Source organism: Falco punctatus (genome assembly GCF_963210335.1).
Source record: "Falco punctatus genome assembly, chromosome: 1".
Taxonomy (NCBI): Eukaryota; Metazoa; Chordata; class Aves; order Falconiformes; family Falconidae; genus Falco; species Falco punctatus.
Genome location: NC_137580.1, coordinates 74,961,820 through 74,985,801, shown reverse-complemented (window position 1 = coordinate 74,985,801; position 23,982 = coordinate 74,961,820). Strand labels below are relative to the sequence as shown.

The window sequence follows — 23,982 nt, the reverse complement described above, 5'->3', positions numbered from 1 at the left end:
TGAATGAATTTGGTTTTGCACTTGACATACAAGCGTTGTTTAGATAAATGACCTGATTTTTATTCCTATGTGGTGAACGCTTGCAGCTCATGGAGTTGTACTTGGGCATTATACCTATAGACTCTCTTGTGGTATAATGTTCTTGTGATTATATATCATGGTTTTATTGCTCCCTCAATGGTCCTGTCTCTTACAGCAGTAGTTTATTATCACAAGAACAAAAAGGAGATAGAACTGGTATATATTTCATAATGATTGATTTTCCTCTGCTACATCTGCTGTGCTGATTAAAATAAGCTTTTATTGCTTAAATATTTATAAAAAAATGCAGAGTGTCTGTGTATGAAACCACTCTTTTCAAAAAACTGCAAAAATAACTAGTTGTAAGCAAGTAGGCTACAAGAGGATTTCAGAGAAGTTCAAAGGAAACAGTAAGTTTAAATCTAAACGCATGATCCCATATTTTGACAGTAAATTTCTAGAACTTACAGTTCCTTAGGAGGAATTTTTAGTGGTACATATAGCTTGACTGCAATGCCAGCATTTTTTCTGCCATAAGGTGGTGCATACATCCTTTAGCAGGAGCAAATAAAGGAATTTAAAATCCAACTAAAAGTTCAGTGAAGGTTGGAAAATCTAAATCCTCTTCTCTCTTGCAAAAATCTGAGTATTTAGGAACACAAAATAATGTATTGTTCTACTCAGATCATAAAAAAATGAAGTCTCTTCTAATAAGAGAGCTTACAGTTTATAAGAAGGCTTGTTCCAAGAACTTATAAACCCGAGGACATTTGGGTGATATAGTTGTGTGTCTTTTGACATGTAGATTTTATACTGTTACCCAGTGTGATCTGTATTGTATAATATATCATATATAATACTGTGTCTCATCTATAGAATGTTTGAGCCATATCTTTGCTCAGCTGCTGGGTATTCAGTGCTACCTATTGAACATCACTTTGAAATTCTAGAAGTCTTCAGTAATGCATATGCAACAACTTGCAGCTGTACATAAAATTGATGTTGACATCTCATGTATTTAGGCTGACTTAAAGCCTGTTCAAGTGGACTTTGAGGCTGAATAATTTCTCTCTCTCTTTACCCCCCTCCCTGATTAGTTCATTGACTGCGAGGAGCCACGGACGCTTTGTGCCCTGATGGGGGACTCGGGATCCAGACGATCGACTCTAGTGTCTCGGTTGCCAATATTCAGGAGAAGTATTAGCCGGAGACATGACTCCCTGCCTTCATCACCTTCTTCTGCTAATGCCATTGGTATCCATACCTCCTCTCCATCCAGCACTAATTCCAGCTCAGGGAGCACAGGCAAGCGCCGGAGTATTTTCCGCACTCCTTCCATTAGCTTCCATAACAAGAAAGGGAGTGAGCAGAAGCCTGACTCGGCTAGTCAAAATGTAAACATCTCAAATGGTGCTCAGTCCTCTCTCAGCACTTTTCAAAAACTGAGTTTAGAGGAACACATTAAAAGCAGAGGAAGGCATTCGGTTGGCTTTGGCAGCTCACGTAGCAAGAAGATAACAAGGTCTTTGACAGATGATTTTGAAAAGGGAAAGGAGCCCTCAGCTAATAAGAATGTCTTTATAAATTGCATAAGCTCTGGGAAGAACGAGGGTGATGACTCAGGCTTTGCAGAGGAGCAGAGCCGTTACTCTGTCAAACAGTCCACGCGAAAACTTCTCCCTAAATCTTTTTCATCGCACTACAGATTTTCCAAACCAGTTCCGGAGAGTCAATCAGTTTCCTCTGTGCAGCCGTCAAGGTGCTTGTTGGAAGTTAAATCATATGTGGAAAGTGAACCTGTGATTGCCAAGTCCACTCCTCCGTGTTCAGCTGAGACAACAGAGTGCATGGGAAGCTCCTTGCAGTCCCCGCTGCTCTCGGCTGACCTCACGGCTGCCCAGACCCCTTCTGACTTTGTTGCCCTGACGGAAGATTCCGTTTCAGAGGTTGATGCTCTGCCCAGCAGCGGGACTGGGGTGCTGCTCACAGAGGATTATGGCCACCATGTCTCTACCTCTCAGATCATCTTTAATCCTGCTGCTGCTCCTGCGAGGGAAACGGATATTGTGGATGGCCATTCTGCTGATGCATCTCCTGTGAGTCACGCAAGCTTGTGTAGTGTTGAATCAAATACCTTATTCAAAACCTCAGCTGCTAATCAAACAAAAGTATTGTTGCAAGCTAATGAACTACACATTAATGATGCCAGGCACATAGGAGAAATGAACTCAGCAAATGCACATTTAGAAACCTTTGTGTTACAGCATAGAGAAGATCGAGCGATGCTCTCTCCAAAGGCACAGGGGTTGAGCAGGGACAGAGGTGAAAGCACGCCATCCAAACACACAAGGGACACAATTCCTGTAATGGAGTCTAAGATTGTTCTGTGTTCTGAACCACAGTCGTTTAAAACACAACAGGATTACGAAACAAACTGTTCTAAAGGTATGTCTTGTGGCCTTTTTGTTGCTGGGTTTGGAGGGCTTTTCTTTGCCTCAGTTCTTACGTAAAAAATTGTTTACTCATAAAGTGTGCTTGTAGAGTTCCAAGTGCTAGCTAGGAAGTTCAAAAGTTACAAAGTGTGTCCTCCTCCCAAAATTGGAGGAATTAAATAAAGATTCTATGATTTGTTCAGTTTGTGTTTTACGGTTTGCTGACACCTGTCAGTGCTGTTCATAGCCATGCTTTCCTGTGGTAGAAAATGAACTAAGAAAGAGAGTGTTGATTCTTGCCTCTTGCTGAAGCTGGAATTTCTTGAGGCGTGCCTGATTTGAACTTGAGCCACAGAGCTGCATTATTTGAGATGGAAACATCGCCAGAGAAATAAACCTCCTTTTAGTCTGGTTATGGAGAATAACACAGTTTGTCTTACATTCATTTGGGCTTTGAAATTTCCCAAATATTGCTTGCTGTGTGCAACTGGTGTTACAGAGTAGCTTGGAGTGGATGTTTCTGTGGCAGAGTATGAGAGATCCTGTTTCTGCTTCCATCTGAAATAACATCGTGCATGTTCTCATTATGTGATCTATGAAACAGTGTTAATTACCATCTAGATTTCACACTGGATTTTTAGCTTATGAAAAGGAATTGGGAAATATTAACCAGATTCAGCGGAAAGGCTGTGCCTAGAAATCCCAGTCTGTAGAGATGCATATGAATAAAGGCACCAGGCCCTTGAGTGAAGGACACCTGTCAGAAGACATTGATTTCTGAGTTTATTTTCTCAAACCAACGTGAAGGCTGGCGCTTTCTTGCGTAATCCTGAGGCTGTATCTGGTGGGCCAAAATTTGTGAGAGTTAACAAGACTGCATTTGCAGTGTTTGTATTAGAAGATGAATGAGTGTAAACTCATATGAATTCATACCCATCTTTTGGCTTGGATATTTATCTAGGTATGTAGGTTCTAAGCAATCAAAAGCAATCTTGCTTTTTGAATTATTTGTCAATGTAAGTCTTGGTTGGATATCTTGTACATAAATGGAAATATAAAGTCCAATTAAACCACTAAATTACCTTTCACCAGAAGGGACCTCTTTCCCTCAGAACCTTAGTCAATTGGGAGAAAAAATATTTCCGTTTATGTGTGTTACCAGTCCCGAGCACTCGGTTGGTCTTCCTTGCAACATTGGCTCATCTGTGAATGAGCTCATCTTTTGAATCTGACTTACTAGGGTGTACTGCAGAACAGCAAGTGAGCAGCTTGGAGTGATGTTGAGAAATACACAGTGTGTTTGAAACTCATGCATCAGTAGTTGTGTATTTAATCTGTATTTCTGGAAGAGAGCAAACTGGATTTGAAATCGTGATAGGGTGATTTTTGTAAGTGGGGTTCATGTTCACAGGAACATTAAAGCGAATACTGCACTATATAAAAGCTGATGATTAATTGTTAGAGTTTTATAGTGCTGTTCAAAATGCATATTTATTGGTTTTTGACTCGTGTAGTGAAGAATGTATTTTAAATTAGGAACTGGCCAAGCATACAAAGGGACTATTGAAAAAAGATACAAAATCCTGCCATATGAAATGAAACAAATATAGAAAAAATAAGGTATGGTTATATGTAGTTATATATGTTACAAACTGACTGGTTTGAAAATTTCATTTTGCTAAAACAGTATTTAAAACCAGATGTGAATGCAAAATATTTCTGTGCATTTTCTTTGGTAATAGATATTTCCTCTTCTGTAGCTGGTCTCGTAGCTGATATCATTATAGATAGCATCGTGAACATGACATTAATGTAAGAGCAGGTTTGATGTGCCGTAAATTTCTTAGTATACCTTTATATATTTTTGTGTGATATGTATTTTTTTGAAAAGCCTTAGAGAAAATGTCTGTTCTCTCACAAAAGGCAAAAGAAGATAAGATTTTCTGTTACATTTATTTTGCTATTATACTTGTCTCTTTCCCCATCTCTAAATTTGCCCAAACACCTAAAAATGTAATTGTTCCTCCTCTTTTCTGATGTGTTACTGTTTAACTGGTGTTGGGGACGGGGATTCAGCCTGCTGGCTGTAGGCTGGGTTTGGAGGGTGCTGATGCAGAGCTGAGCTAGAAAGGCCAAACAGAAACAAACCAGGATGCATCCCTGTCCTGTGCAGTGATGACAAAGCTGTGACCTGGCCCTACAAAACCTTGACTTTCCTCGGGGTGCAAGGTAAGGCAGGTTGGGTTTTGGCTCCAGTGGACCAGCAATAGCTTCTCTAGTGGATTTTGCTGGACAGTAGTTTGGAAGTGTCCTAGAACGAGTGGAGAGAGGAAAGGATGAAGCAAAGGGCCTTCTGGATTCTGTGAGGAGCTGTGGACTGGGCTGTAGCATGTGGAGTGTCCTAGTCATGGGGGGCTGAACAGCAAACTGGTGGCCCAGCTGACACTTTTATCTAGGTAAAAAGTATCTGCTTTCTATGGAACATCTCTTACATGAATGCCTTTCAGTGTAAGCATCTCAAGAAAAGCACCGTTCTAATTAAGAAAATATTTGTAGAGAGTAATTCTTTTGTGATTGCTGATTGTTTCTCTATTTGTAGTTGATCTTGCCAATAGCCTCAGTCCCTACCGAGAAGGCAGATTTGTTGAGAAACGACTGAGGTCCTCTTCAGAAGGTACTGCTGGGGGCAGTCGGCTGATCATAAAACCAAAGGATGGAAATACAGAAGAGCTTAACAGCTTACGGAAGCAGAGAGCAAGCTCATCCTCTTCAAAGATGAACAGCATGGTGAGTTTTTTTTTGTTTTTCTGTCATCAGTGTAACTGTAATGAGAAGCAGCAACTTTACAAATAATGGGTGGTAATAAAGGTGGGGGGGAAGCCGTCTCAGGCTTCCAAAATGTGATCCAAGCTCAGCTACAGATACTAAAAGTATTTTTTTCAGGGTGTGACATTGTGAAGAGGTTTACATACTTTCTGTGTCGAGATTCTTGTCATGCTTTGCTAATTTGCCTGGGAGAAAAATACTGGGAGAGGGAACTGCGGCAAAACTCACCATGACTATTTCTGAGGTTAAATACAGTGGGCTACTCTGTGTCAGCGTTTTACTGTTACTGTGTTACTTACTTCGTGGACTCATGTCTGGTCTGAATGATGGGAGATTCAAATCAGAAGTGGGATAGAAGTGGTCTGTAAGGAGGCTCCTTTGGGAGGTCCCAGTGGCCCCTTTAGAAACAAGTGACAAGTCTGAATGCTTTCACTCGGAGCACAAGGTAAGGAGGAGAGGAAAGGATCTCTTCTCAGAACCCTTGAGGGACTGGAAGAGCTAAGACAGAGCAGGTAACTGCAGGAGAGTACTTTTGAAACCTCTTTGAGTAGAACAAAAGTAGAAGGAAGGGACTGACAACTTTGTGCTTTCCTATAGCCAGAATAAACATTTTAAGATGTGTAACTTATGCATGTGCTCTCTAGTGAGAGGAATAAAGATGCTAAGATTGAAAATCTACAGCAATGGCATCCACTCTTTGGTTTATGGGAATCACTAAAACAAGTTTTATGGCCATTATTAGTTTGAAATATTTTATTCAACAGTCTAGCTGAAAAAAGGAGGATTCATTTTGTACTCTCATCTGAACACTGCTTTCCATAGAAAAGAAAAAGCTCCAAGTTTGTTCTCCCTGCCTAGAGATGCTAAACAGATGTAAAAATAAAGGGGCTTTTTCTTTTTAGGTTTATGTGGTAGCCATTATGTTACTACGTTGCAGGACCAAACACATCCCTGAGAGACTCAGATGCCTTTTAGAAGAGACAATTTTTGCAGTTTTTCAGAGATGTGAAACTGACTGGTGCAAACTGACTTTAGATTTTGAGTTATGTGCTTTTTTGATGTAGTTTTACAGGCTAATACCAAAATTCAACAATTCACATCATTACTTAGGTAACTTTTATGACAGTATGCTGCTTTGGGTGCCACTACACATTCTCTCATCCAAGAAGCCAAGTAAGGCTAAAATTGTCTTCCTTTGTGAGATTCACCCATAGCAGTTCCTGGTTGGTCATATAAAAATAGGTCCCCAGAGAAGGATCTGATCTAGTGTGAAATCCTCTTACAGAAACTGTGGCAGGAAATTGGGGGTTGCGGTTCCCAAGAGGATGTGAAATCTGTCTTTTGTTGTGGTGACTCTCGCCCATGTGTCTGAATGTATCATCCAATGTTCCTTTGAGGCTGGGCTCTCAAGTGATACTGCGGATGGCAGGGGAAATCCACATCAGTACCAAGCACATTTGTACTATGTGTGGCCGATGCATAATTTTCCAGTGTACTGGTGTCCTGAAGCAACGGCCACTAAACCCACTCAACTACAATGGAGCCACTTGATGTCTTTAACAGAAACACTTGCCCATATACTTACTTTGTGTAACCTGGGCAGATTGGATTACCTCCACTTCAATGACAGGATTATTCCCTTATCAGTATCAGATTGTGCGGTTTTATCAGTATTCACCGGTTCATTTTACACTATCACAAAAGGGTGAGAGGCAAATTAATTTTGGCAAGAAGATCTTACACATCTTTCTAGTTTCTAGATTGTTGCCAATTTGTCAGATGGGATGAAGTAGTACAGTAATGCAAAATTTATTTCAACAATGAAACCTTGATTTTGAAAAGTGTTTTTATCCACTGGATTATTACACCCAGAGACACAGCTTAGAAATGAAGAGGTAGAATTGTTAATAGTAGAAGAAACCTTTGTGCTAGTGAAGTGTATAGTTATAGTGTGTTTCTCTGTTTTTGCAGGAAGTTTGCATCCAAGTATCAGTGAATAACATCTTACTTGTCAAAGACAGAACGGACATGATGACATTTTAAAGATGCTGTTTCATGTAGGCATACAGGCAGAGATGGTTATGCAGATGTAGTGCCTGCTGTAAAAAGCTGGTTAACCCCTGGCTCAAGCCTGTAAACCTGATTTGGGTTATTAGACCCAAGCTATTACGCAGAGCTCTCCGCTCATTTAAATACGAGGCCAGACTGATGCCATAGCACCTCATTCCGTTTAGCCCTGTATTAATGAATGTGACAACACAGTAACAGCAGGAAGTAAGCAAGGTGTGTATGGGGGGTTAGGTGTTGAGTTGAGTCTTTTATTAATGTTTTGTGTATGAAACCCACATGGCTTTTTTCCACTTCCATTAACAAGACTGTCTACAAATTCACAAGCGTTTGCTCGTGCTTACTTATGAGTCAGTCACAGGCAGTCACAGACCACGAACTTTTACATGAAGGTTATTGTGCGTGCTCATGAGTGAAAGCTAAATTATTGCTGCTTTCCCCCCAATACATATGAGTATCATCCTCATATGTTAAGAAAAATACTAGATGAAAGCTCTTTTAGGAAAAAGTGATGTTTAAGAACAAGTAAAACAAACCCCCAAACCACCACCACCTCACACACACCACCCCTCGCCAGCTCCTGCCCTCCCCCACACATCCAGAAGTCAGAGTTCCCTGGATGGAAAAGTATTTAAACCCTGAAGAAATGGAATGTTCCTAATAATAAATACCTGACCAGTAAAAAAGGCCCTTCAAAATGTTGTACACAAACAATTAATGTTTAACACCGCACTAGCAGATTGTTACCGGTGAATGACCCTAATGAAGAACAGAGAGTGGTGGTAGCTGCTGGTGCCAGTTTTCTGGCATCGTCCAGACATCGTGTTACGCTGAAGAAGCTTTGTGGTGTGGAAGTTCCCTTCCCTCACAAACTGAAAGAAGTCTTTCAAGATGCTCTGGGCTTTCTTTTTTGTGTTAGCAGACAGTGTCGGTGGCTTCTGCTGAGGGGCTGGCAGGAGTGGGGAGCCAGAAGAACCAAGGGGGTGCTAGATTTTCACAGGAGATAAGAGGAAGAAGAAAATATTAGTGTCCGAGAAAGTGTTCTTTATCCTAAACAACTTGTTCAGCATATCTTGCATGATTGGCAGTGCTGTTTTTGAGGGTGATACGTGCATCTTCTACATACTGAGAATATGTGTCAAACCTACAAAGATGGTCACTACCTCCTCCAAGAGTGGCATTAACTCACTTGGGAGATGCTAAAAGTAATTTATAAACTGGGCAGGAGCAATGCTGCTCATAAATAAGATTTAGGGTAAGAAAAAAATCTTTCAAAATAACTGTGCAAACGTGCCGGTTTCGTGGTGATGTAAATAATGAACTGAAACAGACGCTTGAGATGAACTGCGTAGGTTACTAGTGACGTGTGGGTTTCATCAGAATTCTTTCAAAGCCGTCATTCCTGCAGTGACCGATCTCTGCCACGAGATGGCACCAGTTCACTAAAAGTGGTCTTGGACTCGTGCATAGTTACACGAAACGTGCAAACTACAATTCGGGACACGTTTTTGGAACAGTTCAACGTTGATTAGTCTCTGCAGTAGGATAGACTCTTTTCAAATGAACATGGCTGATACCGATGCATTTTAAAGAGATTCATTTTGCTATAGAAACTCTGGTCATTCAAATCTTCCGACTGTGAGGTCCTCAATTAGAACTTTTAATATTGAGATGTAGCACCTAGGCTAGTTATTTATGTCTCAGAAGACTGATAGAGGCTATCGCTGACCTTTCTCTAGTCTCCAGCTAGGTGGTGGTTCTTTTCCAATGTGTGAGAGAGGCAAAAAAAAAAAAAAAAAGGAAGAAAAATGCAAAGCAGCAGGATAAAAGACCTGAATGGCCTGAAATATGCAGCCCTGCAAGACCAATGAAAAGGACATAAGCCTGGGTAGTTGAAATGTAGGAGAGAATTAGAATAACCATGTCGTGGAAAAAAAAAAAAAAAAGGATCAGACCCCCAAATAACTTTTAAGTAAGTTCTTAAAGAGGATTAGGAGACAGAACAGCAGGAAAGAAAGAGTTGATGTGCTAAGGTACTTAGAATTAAGAGGTGAAATTGAGGTGTGTGTGAGCAACAAAATTATCCATCACTTCTCGTAGTAGTGGCTAATATGGAAAGATGACTATGCTAAGTATCTCCTTTACCAGTACTATAGAGGAAATGTTTAAGAAAAAAGCAGTGCTGATAGATATTTTGAAATCCTAACAAATTACATTCAGTCATTAAAACCAGATATCATAACGGATGATGTGAATGAAAGTAGCTATATGTTACTACAAGTGAAAAAAAGAGCATTCAGAGGATTGTTGGATCTCCTGGACCACACTACCCAACTTCAGGCTGTGAGCTGCACTGTGCTGTATGCATCCATGGGTTTTTACTCCATCAAGAAATACGACTGCACACATGCGGTAGAGCAAGACTGCCCACTTATATTTGCCTCTCACAGACCTGCCTTTCTGCCTCTCTGAGACTGTTTACAAAGAAAATAATTGTCTGTCTTTGTGACTGCTCCCATGCCCATACCTGAGTATCAGCGTGTGCTATATAACTAAAAGAAACCCTGTTTTTCAGCTTTTTCCTGTCTCAGTGGGTGAACATTGCCACTGTCCTTTGTGTTCTGCAGGACCACATTTCTCTGGGCACTCTCTTGAGCACAGGTTTTTCTTCAGTTTCTCATACTTGAATCTTTTCTAAGTATTATCTGGTTTTTGTTTGGTAAATTCAGCTACAAGTTTTCATCCTTGCAGGTAAAACCTTGTAGGTAAAAAAATTTATGCTTGCCCTTAGTGCTGCATTGCTCTCTCCTATTGCCTAGAGCACGGCAGCCTTGCCTAATTGTGTCAGTCCAATTAGAGCTGCACAACTTATTTTTCCAGATCGTTGCTTTGACTGTGACATTTCTTTCTTTGCATCTTTCTCATGGTTCCAATATATTAGATAAAACTGCTTGTTGCCACTTAAAGGACTTCATGGCCTAAGATCATCCTAGCTTTTTTCCCGTCAGCTTTAACAGTGATACAAGTATTCATTGCCCACTTGTCAAACTGTCAAATAGTTGCATTTATTTTTTTTTCCCCACAGTGCTTATCATGCACTGGAGTAACTGCAGTTACCACAAAGCTTCATTTTCTTTCTCAATTTTCATTTAATTTTTAGCCTTTCCTACAAGTGACAACGCGATACTGAACTAAGATGATTTTTCAAGATGCATGCTGGTGCTGTATTACTGAGGCTTTTTTGCTTATCATTCCGATGCTGACACTTAGGCAAATTCCCCTTTTCCTCATGCTGGTACTAGGTTTATTATGTGAGGATGCTCTGAGTGCGTAACATCTCAGTAAGTATATTTACAATATAAAGCAAGAACAGTACATTCAAAAATCAGTGTTGGAATACAGGGTAGTATTTAATGGGCTACTGCAGGGTTCATTTTGGTAATGGGAGAGATTTAATATGTCAGTTCAACGTTAAATTTGCAAAATTAGTAATTGACTAATTTAGTGTAGAGACAGGCCTTTGAAACTTTGGGAAGATATAACAAAGGTAAATGATTGACACAAAAATAGTGAGATGCTAGCAAAAGAGGTATTCAACTGCAAGTATCTGGGATTCCTGATGTTTCTCTAGAGGGAGCAGAAGGGCCTCATAGGTGACTCATAGGTCACTTGAATGGAACTGTGTTATGGCCCCTGCTTGGAATGTCTGTTTGTGGTAATTATCTAATTAGCAGCTGGTGTCTAAATTTTAGTTAGGTGTCTGGGGCGTTCTGTGTGAGTTAATCTACCTGGGGGATTTGGGGTGACTTAGCAATTAATAGTCAGGTTTCTAGTGTACTTCAGAAATGGTACTTGCAGTGATGAAGCGATTATCCAAACCACTGTATTCAAGTCTCTCCTTGTGTTTGATATCGTACATTACAAAGCGGTATCCAAACCTGCAGCTCGTGAAAATGTGTCCAGTGCTTCCCACAGATGACTTTATTTTTAATGTTTCCTGAGTAGTCTTACTAACAACCACCAGTTCTAACCTAGTTGCTACATTGTGAGAGAAACAACAGCATCCTGCACCTCCATGGACTTCACTGAGTGTACATGAATAAGGGCTAAAATGGTTTTTAGGTTCCTCTTCTCTATGCTGAATGGTATGATATTTTGCTGGTGACTGACGAAGCAGTGAGCATGGGTAAAACTAGGTTGGCTGCTAGTCTAGAGAGGATTGAAGTGATTTTCAAAGTGATGCTCCAGGTTGCTTTAACGTTATTTTCTCCTGCTCTTTTCTCATTGAGTATGGACATGACCACCTGCTTCATACCTTCTGACAGTCTGCACTAAGACTAATTGGAGGATGAGATTTTTATGCAATCTGTGGCCAACGTGTTGGGTGGAAAATGGTATTGAAAATACATGAATCGAGTAGTTTGAGTTCCAATGGGTGACCAGTAGACTTAAAAGTAGAATTGAAGGTGCTTGCTTTTGTGACCTGTAAATGTGCCCTGTAGAGGCTTGAGGAAACCCTACAGGATACACTTTCCACCTACAGACTAAAGACACATTAATGATTAATATTTTAATAGCAGATAAGCTTCTGTCTTGACAGGTTGCACTGGAAAGGCAGTGAATGAAAGGTTATGGATAGGATTTGAGTGCTCAGGGTTTCAGTTTAGGTTCAACAAAACCCCCAAACCCCTAAAAACCCAGCCTTTTTCAGATAAACCAAAAGTGTTACAAAAATACGAACCAGGTAAGCAAAACGCACACACTCCTTTAATGTCTTTTGCAACAACCTTCTTTAGAACTAACAAGATTATGTTTTCTCTGAATAACTGCAACCTGTTTTAACTTGCTATACAAATACTATCTCTGATGTCTGTGATGTTCACGAAAGTTTTTCTGTAGTTAAAGCAGGCGTTACATTTTGTTCTGTCACTTGAATTATGGGGTTTATGCCTAATTTGAATTCCTCTCTGCTATGCTGGGCTTCTGAAGGGATGATATTTAGGAGCATCATTTCTTATTGAACTGTTCAAGCAAGCCCTGTAAGGCAGCGGTTCACCCTTCATGTGAAGTGGACTTGACAACTTTCATTTATAACTAGCTTTGTACTAACATAACAAAATTGCCCCTTTTGCAATGAATTTGGCGCTTTGTTCCTCTGTGGAAAGGAACTGTGGAAGCCACTTAAAGCAAGAACTGTCGGGGCTACTTGGATAGTATAAGGCTGAACAGTGCTATCTCAATAGGAATAAACTGCTGATTATAGGTAAGTGGTAATTTGGGCCTTACATTCTTAATTTAGCAGGGGGAAAACACCTTTCACATACTATTAGCACAAAAAAAATGGAAATGGCAAATTGGGATTTAAGCATTTTGTCTGTGATTTTTAGGTCAAGTCAACTAGAAGCTTTTCAGCTAAATGCCCTCTGGGAAATTAATGTCTGTAGTGTAATATACATTTCTTAACATGTTAAGAGCTTATGAAAATCAGATTGCAGTTGTTAGACACTTTGAATTAATTCCTGAGATCAAGTAACTAACAGAAGTTAATTTAGATGTGACTTAATACTTAGGTTATAATGTTCTATCCACTTCTTTAAGGAGATAATCATTATAGTCCCCAAAAGGGTAAACTGTTATTCTAACATTGGTGTAATTATTCCGAGTGAATAGTTCTGTCAGTACAAGTAGGAAAAGTGAGTTATTACAATTTTAAATTCCAGGGTAATATTGATAGTGGATGGATGTGTTGTTACATAGTGAAAATAGGACAAAATTAGTTCTTTTAGTTCTGTGGTGGGTTAACCCCAGTGGGCAGCTCATTGCCATAGTGGGGTAGGGAGGGGAATCAGAAGGTAAAGTGCAAAAACTTGCAGGTGGAGATAAAGGCAGTTTAACAGGTAAAGCAAAAGCTGCACACGCAAGGAAAGCACAATAAGGGGTTCGTTCACGAGTTCCCATCGCAGGCAGGTGTTCAGCCATCCCCAGGAAAGCAGGGCTCTGTCAACCGTAATGGGTACTTGGATGGACAGATAACTGCAATTGTCCTGCCTCCCTTCCCCCTTCTTCCCCACCGCTTTCATTGCCAAGTGCAATGTCATGTGGTGAGGGACATCCCTTGGGTCAGTTGGGATCTGCTGTCCCAGTGTGTCCCCCCTCCCAACTTCGTGTGCCCCCCCAGCCTGCCCGCTGGTGGGGTGATTAGGATAAAATACCTTAACACTGTGCAAGCGCTGCTCGGCAATAACAAAAACATCCCCGTGTAAACACCACTGGTTTGGTCACAAATCCAAAACACAGCACCACACAAGCTGCTGTGAAGAAACAACGCTCTTGCAGCCAGAACCAGTGCAAGTTGGATATCTGGTGTTTTCTTCTGAAGGCCTAATATAGGAGTACTTGCTGTAAATATTGCTTGAACTAATTTACAGAGGACTGGACTAGGGCAATTAGGTGTCCTCTGTAATGAGTTAGGTTTATTTTTCTGTTTTCATATTTTTCTGGAATACTTAGCTGATTATTGAGACTCAAAAATGGAAGTGTAAAACACACTGAATTAATGTTGTTTTCCAACAAATCACACTTATGTGCTAGTCTCACTACATTCCCCAAACCATTTTGCCAGTTAATGTTAAGGGATAGCTTGTTCCAAAGCTGCTTATCTTTTTGAGTTGATACTGTTTTGAAGGATTTCTTTCTGCACAGAAATATCTGGAAATGTGTGAAAATACACAATAATGATCAATATTGTTTAAAAGATAACTATATTTGCCAAGCAAAAGCAGCTTTGTTCTTTTTCTGTTTGTTTTGACTTTTGCATTTTACTTGCCTATTCATGATCACGTTTTCCGCAAGCACAACATGTTCTAAGTACAGGCGAGTCCTGTAGCAAAATTGTTATGCTATTGAAAAACAATTCTATGGTCTTCAGTCTGTGTATGCAGGCTACTAAAATCTGCATGTTACCACTTCCATGCTGTCTCCAAAGAAACAACTCATTTGTGGTGAAGGCCTTTACCTCCTGCTCAGTGCTGTCATGCTGTGGAGACGTGGGAGAAGTCAGGGATTTACCCAAATCCTATGACAAATCTAACCAATAGTCCCTACCGACTCTCACAATACATTGATCAGTAGTAGGAGAGGAGCAGAATCACTGAGGTTGGAAGGCAGCTTTGGAGATTGTCTGGTCCATCACCTCTGCTCAAAACAGGGTCAGCTAGGATTTCCTCAGGGACGCGTATAGTTGGGTTTTGAGTATCTCTGAGGGTGGAGACTGCAGAACCTCTGTTGGCAACCTGTCCAGGTGTTTTTCTAGCCTTCTAGTTTTTTTAAAAAAAATACCAAAAGCGTTTTCTTGAGTTTCTTGTATTTTGTTTGCACCTTCTTGTCTATTCACTGAGTGCCACCAAGAGGATTCTGGCTCTGTCTTCATTACTCCCCATGACCACCCTCGTTTGTCAGATGCTCAAAGCCCTTTGATACTGAGAAGAAATGAGAGTCCAAGGTTGAAATGCAAGGACAGGGAGCTGCAGAGAATACTGAACAGAGCTCCTTTGACACCTCCCATTGAGCTTCCCAATCATTTGTTGTGCCAGTGGGCTCTGCCCAGTTGTGCTGTGCCTGCAGACATGCTGGAGTGGGAAGAAACGGTAAACTCACAGGAACTGGGATCATCCTCACGTGTACACACACCCTGTTATATTTCCACATCATACTGTATGGACCAGTTGTGCCAGAGGAAGGAGGTTGTTGACAGGGAGTTCCTGTGACGTGATATGATGATGGTGGATGGGGAAAGCAGAAGTGGGGGGAGTGGGGGAGGCAACCAGGACCCCAACAAGTGTTTCCAAAGAAGTTGGAAGAGGTAGTACAACATGATGTACTCAGTGTGCTGGGATACTGGGATCTCGTTCCACTTGCAGGAAGGACACAGGTCAGGGCAACCTGGGAGTTACAGGGTTATATGACCTAATGTGGCTGATCTGATGTCCAAATTTCAATTACTATACTTGCATTTTAAATAAAATAGGAGTCTTTATGCAATGAGTAGTGTACTTAAGTGGAAAAATATTTCTGCCCAGTATTGGTAATAGAAAGTACTTATTAAGAAAAGGTAAATGGTTTTAACTTAATGATTTCTATACACTGGAAGATTACTTCAGCACTGGCAGTATTTTTGCAGCTGTAGTATATCTTCTCAGGTTGGCATATAAAAATAATACATTCAGAAGGAAAACAGAAATCACTAGGTGAGTTCTCTAAGGGAGGCAGTTAATGGAGATCTGATTCACTGAAGTTGAAATTTATGACTAGTGAATACAAATTAAACAATGTCTTGGGTTTTTCATCATGTAGGTCAGATGATTCACAGGTAGTTTGTGCTCACTTCGTTTTTTATGAAAATCCAAACTGAAAATTGTCCTGATGTTGTTCACAGAGTGACTAATTCAGCTCCTGTCCTTCCTTGTGCATGTCCTTTCCTGCTGTGTAGGTCCCTCAAACGATGTGACCAAAACCAGTCTTATGGTGAGAGTTCTGCAATGCTTTCCCATAAGCTGCCTATTTGTATTCTTCTGCTTGTGTGAGAATAAACTCAGAATAAATACAGTATTTTTTCCTTTAGGCTACAGCAATTCAGGGTAGGGTTCTTCCAGATCCTTGATCCCTTTAATTGATAAAAAGAAGTTAATGGGGTGAGAAATGGAAACACTGTTGGACCACTTGTTCAGTCATATTTGCAGTCTTTGTCTTGCCAGTGTGTTGCTGGAGGCAATGCCAGGCGAACCCTGGATTAAGGACGTGGCAGTGGCTGGCAAACGAGGTGCACAGCCCAAAAGCTCGCCATTTAGAACAAGAGTGTTTTCTGGTTTAGTCAAGTGTGTGCTAGCTCATTAAAGAGTCGGGATTACAGTTTGCGTGCTACGTTACTGATTGATATATGGAAATTAGGTTTGGGAATGCTTATCTGGGTTAATTCACCTTTTAATGGAGGAATAGGCAAAAATAGATCATTCAGGAAAGGAATGAGGTGTTAAAACACATTTTGCTACCTCAGAGCTCATTTTCTGTATTCATAGAATTCATTCAGTAACACTAATAAAATTCACTGGAACAACATAGGCCTGGTGAATAGCTTAATATCTTTCTATTTAATTTTTCATAACTCACAGAATAGATGTCTTCATTAAAAAAAAACACATGTGACCCCCCAGATAACATAAACCTTTCTGAAATTAATATACTTCAATTTCAGGACAGAATTGTGTATTTTTATATTTGAATTCTTGATAAAGAAATAAACATTTTGTGCTTTTATGCTTTGAGACGCTTTCTTGATTTTGAAGGGTATTAGTGTCAGATAATCGACTAGGATTTATAATTACATCAATGGTCTGGGTAGCTGTTAGAACTAGGAGGTTTGGTAGCCAGAGGAACATTGGTACTTGAGAAGTGGTAGTTAGTAATAGCCGGAGCAATTCATTGTACAAGAAAGTAGTAGTTAGTAATAGCTGGAGCAATTAATTGTGTGACATGTACAAAATGCAGTGTTGGATACTAAAGAAAACCTGAGGAGGGGAGTTAAAATGTTTAGTAATAGCCTGTTTCAGCATCTTGAACATCTGCAATGGGATGGGGAGTTTTAAGCAATCCAGGGCAAGTGGAAGATTGTTCACCAAAGTATATTTCTGTTGCTTGGACAGATAGCTTGCACAAAAAGGCAGGCTTCAGTTTTTCTTACTTAATGTTTTTTATTCATGTGCATGTTTTAAATTACTCCCACCATACCCACCCTGTTATGTCTGATCCTGTAAAACAGGCAGCCCTGTAGCAGAACTCACATTATCTCCTAAAAATTACTCCTACAAGATTCGTCACGGGATAACATTTTGGAGTGTATCAAAGGAAATGAGGTTAGTTTTGACTGCTCCAAAAATCAAAAGTTTGTTTTTGCAGGAGAAGTCTCCTGTCATCTTTTTTTGACATGTTGTAGTTGATAAAAGTAAAGCCCACCAGTTGTGATGTACTTTAACCTGACATGATCAGATTTTAAGTGTTTGGAATATATTTTAAAGAAATTACCGTGAAATAAGCATTGTGAAACTCGTGTTTTGCGAAGTAAATTAAGTAAATATTGGGAGGGATCACTTAGTTAAATGAAATTGTCTTTATAAATCTGCCATCTTGGCAGATTGTTACCTTGGCAGACTTTTGTCTTTATAAATTTGCCGGCTTTTGGAATCTGGCTGCTTACTGCAGTGGGGGAAGGTGAGGACCTGATCCAGAGAGAAGCGAGTAGGGTAAAGAAAGGGCAGGACTTCCCAGAGGATGGGCTATGTTCCCATTAGAAAATGGGAAGGAGTGTGAAGTGCTGACGGTAAGAGAGGAAGGGTTGAAGGTAAGAAAAGTGGGATTAAGTATGGGGTGGAGTTCACTGTAAGTAGTGTGGAAAAGGAGGCGATGAGGCATTGGGAAGGAAAGAAGTTTAGAGGAGATTTGGGGCTAGTGGAGCTCTGAAAATTAAGAGGATGGGAAGTAGGTCAGTGGAAGGAGCTGGATAGAGGGGAGAGGTTTTCTATATTTACGTAAATCAGGCAGGAATAGAGGGAGAAACGGGGAACTAAACAGGTCAAGAGCTTGCAGAACTGGTTGCTAAGAAAACTTCATCACATTTCTCTTACCTGAAATACTGAAATCCATGGGGGACGTTGTTCAGAGGAAAATAAGGCAGGCTTTATTTTATAATTATATAAATTATTATAAATGTATATATTTTTAATTATAAAATATGCCTCTTTGGCAGCAGCTTGTCAGGCTTTTCAGCTGAAAGAGGGAAGTAATGCAATATTCCTGCAGGAAGTATGGCTATGTGCATGGCAGTGTAAGTCTCTTCATATTTTCATGAGTTGCATTTTAAGAGAGTTCTTTATCCAAATGAGAATAAGAAGTTGTCATTTTTGTCTTTATTCTTTAAGGACAGATGTGACATGGATACCAATTGGATCTTGTTACCAAAGCTGTACCTTTTCTTTTGAAACGCTTTACCTTCTCTGAGCCTGTTAAAAAGGGGAAAGAAAAAAAGGAAAAGGAATTTTTTTGCATCTGGATTCATAGATTTATGCCTGCAACTTCCATTCATGTTAGCTCTGATCGAAGTAAAATCCCAAAGTATCCCCAACACTGACATCTTCCCTAATTTGTTAATTCAGGTCTTACTACAATATACATTTTCTCCTTTCTGAGGTGGCAATTGTGTGCTCCTTTTGCAATAGGTCACAATTACTTTTTTTCCTGTATCTTTTTGTCCTTTCACCTGGTATTCACCAGGTACAACTGTTTTCACAGCTGTTTACAAGTCACAGTTGTGTTCCTTATTTTGCAGGCATGTAACATGGGAAATATTTCTTTTCTTTTCTCTATGATTAATCCTTAATGTGATGAAATGTTTCCTTAGTGATTTGTCATTCTTCATAGCAATATGTAAAAATATAAATGTAACACATTGAAATGAATTCATGAGCAGTTTCAGAACAAGAGTGAGGCTTCATTAAGTGGATTTAGATAAAGAGGGGAAAAAACTCATCAGTAGGGACCACAAACTGTTTTATGGACAGAATTGTATCCAGGAGAGTATATAGCTGCAGATAGAAAAGTAAGCTTCTGAGATTAATTTTATGTGTCTAATGTGTTGATATTTTGAAGGGAAATTATGAAAAGATGTCGTGTCACCTGTTGATTTGTACTCTGCCTTCACTGCTTTAACCTTACGCTTTCAGGACTTCTGCTGCTCAGAAAATGCTGTGGTCAAAAACAGCCAAGCAACAGCTGGATCCACTGACCCTGATTTGGTTCACTGTAGTCGTGGCACCACACTTTAGTGAGTGACGTGGGCACAGGGGAATTGCTAGTTGAGGGTGGCAAGCAGAGGAAACATCTTTTGACATGGCTGTTAAAACGCTTATCAAACTAGAGCCTTGTGCTGAAGATTAGAGGCTGGTGCTGCTGCTGTGTTAGGTGGGTCTCATAGTGATGCAAAGATTGTCTGAGATGCCTAATTAGTATGCCCTGTTATCACCTCCGCTATTAAACTGATAACCAGAGATATGGAGTCAGGACAATTTTTTTTTTTCCTCCGTCTCAGACAGAAGGGTAACTTTCAGGAAACTTTTGCTTTCTTCGTACCTTGGGATGTTCTTTATTCCCCATTCCTACGCCCGATGGAAGTGTGCGCTCGACCATTAAAGATTATGCGGAAAGAGAAATGATTTGGCTTCTGATGTTGCTTGCTCCCAGGCATATGTTAAGGATGTGTGTTTTATGTAACACAATGTCTACTTAATGTAAATTAGTTCTCTGTCAACTACAAAGTAATGCATAAGCTAACCTGGTTTTATACTGAATCGCTTCTAAAGTTTCCTATTGGAAGAAAAGGTTAAAAAGCCTGATTATTTCCTGTGATTTGATTATGGTGGGAGAATTTGTATGTCTTTTAAACAAATAAGAATCATCATCAATGGATGAGAACTACCTCTGTTTCCGAGACAAGCTGTCAAGCTATTCATACCACTTTTCAGGTTTCGAAGAGCAGAAGGGATGCAGAAGCTAATTCCGCAGAGCAGTACAGTTTAGTAACAAGATATGATCAGAACTGGTAAATTTACATGAAATAGAGTGTTCCTGAGTTCTTGCAAGTGTGTATATTCATAAATGCATATTTATCTTGGTATTTCTAGAGTAAGAAAATAATGGAAAAGTAAAATGGCCTTCTTACTTTACTGTGCCCAGATGCAAAATCAGGAATAAAATAACCCATTCAGAAGTCATTCAGAAGTGAGTAGTGACCTACAAAGCTTATTTGTGCAAATGAACTCTTCAGAAGAGACAGATTTGGGATGGGGGGTTCGTGAATGTCACATTCTTCATCGCCTGTATTAGGCACTGATAAGATGAGACATTGAATCTCAGCGTGTTGGTGTCTTTGTGAGGTTTTTATTTCAAAGAGATACGGATACATGAATAAAAATCTTGAACGTAAGTGAAAGGAATAGTCAGCCATTCAGCCATGGTTCATGAATCACAGCAGTTCTTGTGTTAATAACTTGAGTTGGGAAACTGGATGCCAAACTGTTCTGAACTCGACGCTTTAAGTGGACTCAGCTGTATACTGGAAGGACCTACAGGTGGAAGAGAATAGAACTGAAGCAGGGATGCTATGCTTACTAACACAAGAAAGAAAAGCGCTATTAATGCATGGTTTTGCTCTGGGATAGCATTCACCATTCTATACAGTCTGCATAACAAAGGCAATTGTGGTATTATTAAATGGTATGAAGTGATACACTGATTTCTTCAGGCATATTTATTGCTGCACTGTAGGAGGTCTGTAAGGTCTATTAACTGGAGAAGTTCAAAGATAGCTGTTGTTGCTCAATATTTATTTTTTTTTAAAAATCCATGCAGCAGGGTGTCTGATAAAAGGTTTTAGGATCCTCTGTTGTCCCTGTAATGCACATTTCAGTTGCTTTAATGGAGCTCTCTTTTTTTTTGGAGCTAACACATGGAGCTACCAAAATTGAATTGTTCATGAGACCGGTGGTTGTTGTGAGGAAAGAAAACCAAATGTTCTTATGAGCCAGTAAGAACTTTTTCATGTTCAGATGCTTTAATCGTTATTGCATGTTTTTACAGTGGGTGAGCAAAAACTCATCACTTGTTACTCTGTCTCTGTGTCGTGGTGATAAACAGTATTTGTTTACCAAAACTAGAACAAACATTGCAGGTTCTTTTGAGCGCTTTGTTCAAGCTTAGAATTGTTCGGCAAACAGCAAAGCAAATTTCTGTTTTTATTCATTCTGCATATTTCAAAGGTAGAAAGGTGCAGCTTCAGGCAACATTTTTGTATAGAAGTACTGCAGGTTATTTTTGTATTCAGGATGAGCGGAAAGGATTAGCAGATCCCAACATGAATTAGGATTTCATTTCAGACCTGAGTTCCATTTTGATGTGCTGTTGCTACATACAGGGTTTGCACACTAGCAGTACAACAGCCACATGCTAATTGGTATTTTGAGGGAATGGTCATACTTCGAAGTTCAAACAGGATGTAATGTGGGGAAGATTGAAATAAAAGTTTTGACTCTTATGGGTGGCTTCACAATAAAGATGAACTTGAATAGGACTAAATATGTAATGATGTTCCGAGTATAAATTAAAAGGTTATACGTCTGCGAGCAGAAGAAAAAATTCTGTTATTGCTTGAGATCTCTCCTATTGTAGCATTTATTTCCTTAGACAAACTGTTGGAAATTGTTTTTACTAACAGTATTTCTAGAGTGAAACCAGACCATTTTGTTTTTTCCTGTATTTGTGTTTACTAAGGTAAGAGGTCGTGCTGTTTCCAAGCAGAAGGCAAGTATCAAGGTGTATGGTATGACAGAATTTCGGAGATGGTGGGTTCAGAGAGTAGTGGAGAAGAGAGTATTTGCTCACATTTATGGTGGTATCAAACAACTTCCTGGTACCTATGTAGTGAGTTTTCAACAGAAAATAAAGATTGATAGATTTCTGGAGCTGGAAAGGAGCATTGGATCCTCTGGTGAGACATTTTGCATAGGACATGTCATAAAACTCTACCAGTTACCTCTGGATCAAGGACACAGTGTGTTCTGCTGGGGTAAGGATATAAAAAATAGGAAGAAATGGAATAGCTGTGCTTTCACTTGCTAGGTTATTCCAAATGTGTGAGGGTGGTTGGGTGGGGTTTTTTTTGTTTGTTTGGTGGGTTTTTTTGATTGTTTTTGTTTTGTTTTGTTTTTTTCAAAAACCACCACCAACCAACAAACCAAACCCAAAGACTACTTGAAAGAAATTGTGCCTAATTCCTATATTAATGGTAACTGTGTTCTTACTTGCAGCCATTAGGCCTCAGTTTGTCTTTTGTACCTAGAATTAAGAGCATCTTTGAGTACCTGGCATTTTTGTGTCTATTAAAGCTGTTTGTAAATTATAAACAAAGCTGATTTCTCTATCTTTCCTTCTTTCAGTTGAACAGATTGAGGTCTTCACATAGGTTACTTCGCAGAATATTTTGCATTTTTTAATTGGCTACTTGAAACTTTTGGGGGGCGGGTGGGTTAAGTAGAGAGGAAAAAAAAGGATCTGTTTGATTCTAACAACAACGTAATAATAAATAATATCCTGTCAAGCATTTGTGAAAATAACTGGTACAGAAAGACCAAAATCACCACCTCATTCCTGTCTTACTGTTGTATGTATCGTTGATCTCTACAATAGCAGTGAACACCTTAATTCTGCGGGGTAAAATACACTGCATCTCCCAAGAAGATTAATTCTTTGCTGCAAAGTATATTGACATCCCCTAGATGTTACTCATGCAAATGATACGAATATCTAGTCCCTTATAGAGCATTTTGCTCAGTGAAGAGAATAGCTCTTTCTAAATTTGTGCATAGTTGGCAGTTTTCCACTGTGCTGTTTTCTGTAAAGCCGATGCACCTATTTATGCATTACAAAAAATAAAGTGCAGGCAGCAACACGCATTTTGTGTTATCAGTTGTATTCACTGGAGTAGGAGTCCTGTGGTAGCTCAGTAGGATGGCATACGAAATTATTCCAGTGTGTTATGGGAAATAATTGACTTTGGATTTTCTTTGTTGCAGCTGTTCTTAATGGTTTTTATTTGTCTGAGGGCTACATGTATTATTTTCTGGAAGGGCTGCTGATCGTAACTGCTTGTCTGTCAGCCTTTAAGTGAATATTCTTTATCCATTAAATCATCTGTCGTCCACTTGCATTGAATTCTACAGCTGTTGTGAAGAAATACTTGTTCTTGTCAAAAGATGTGCTGCACTACAGTGTAGAAAGAATCCAAGTGGTACAGGTAATATATTTTATTATTCTAATAGAAATAGAGGAAAAAATGAACAAGCGTTTGGTACATAAATCCTTTCCAGGGCCTGTTCCTTACATAGTAAGTCGTCACCCCAGAGGAAGCATTTGTGTCCAGGGAACATGTCTGGGTTTTTTGAGCTATAAAATTGGTCCAGTAAAAGATATTTTTTCTTCTAATATACCTTGCCTCTCCTTGATCTTTAGTCAATCATGGTTACAACAATTCTGTTAATGTAGTTTTTCAGCAGCTTGTGGTTTTTCATCTCCCTGCTTTGATGTGCCTTCAGCCAACACAAGCACAATGTAAGCTATCTACTTTTCACACATGTAAAAGTCTCAAAAAGCAGTAGTACATCAAAGAAATTAAAAATATGCCTGGTTAATCAACCTTTTTTTATACTGCTGCTTTTTACAAAGGCAATCGTATGGCCCATCTCCCACTGCAGCTATTTACCGCAAACTCCTGTGTCTTCATACTTACTCTTTTGATTAATAAAAGAAAAAGTGGTGCCTTTCTTAATTTGGCAGTTTCTATCATTTACATTTTTAGGTGAAAGCTGCCAAGCTTTATTAGGGGGCTGAGCTCACAAGGGGGATACTTGTGTCATTTCCACATGCTTGTCATGTTATTTTCTCCGCACTTGTTAACTCAAACTGTCAACCTATAAAGTGCTCTCATAACATTTGCGTATGAGGTGCTGCAGGAGGTGACATAAGCTAATAGAAAGTG

The 23,982-nt window shown here is 39.6% G+C and overlaps 1 protein-coding gene across 9 annotated transcripts in view; it reads left to right on the top strand.

Moving 5' to 3' along the window:
* CCSER1 (coiled-coil serine rich protein 1) overlaps positions 1-23,982 on the top strand; it is a 722,600-nt gene that overhangs the window by 74,567 nt on the left and 624,051 nt on the right. For all 9 annotated transcript variants that reach the window (XM_080369418.1, XM_080369420.1, XM_080369422.1 and 6 more), the window contains exons 2-3: positions 1,119-2,466; positions 5,053-5,240. In XM_080369418.1, the coding sequence (XP_080225544.1) occupies positions 1,158-2,466; positions 5,053-5,240 (1,497 nt within the window). In that variant the 5' untranslated portion in view covers positions 1,119-1,157. The remainder of the gene's footprint in view (positions 1-1,118; positions 2,467-5,052; positions 5,241-23,982) is intronic.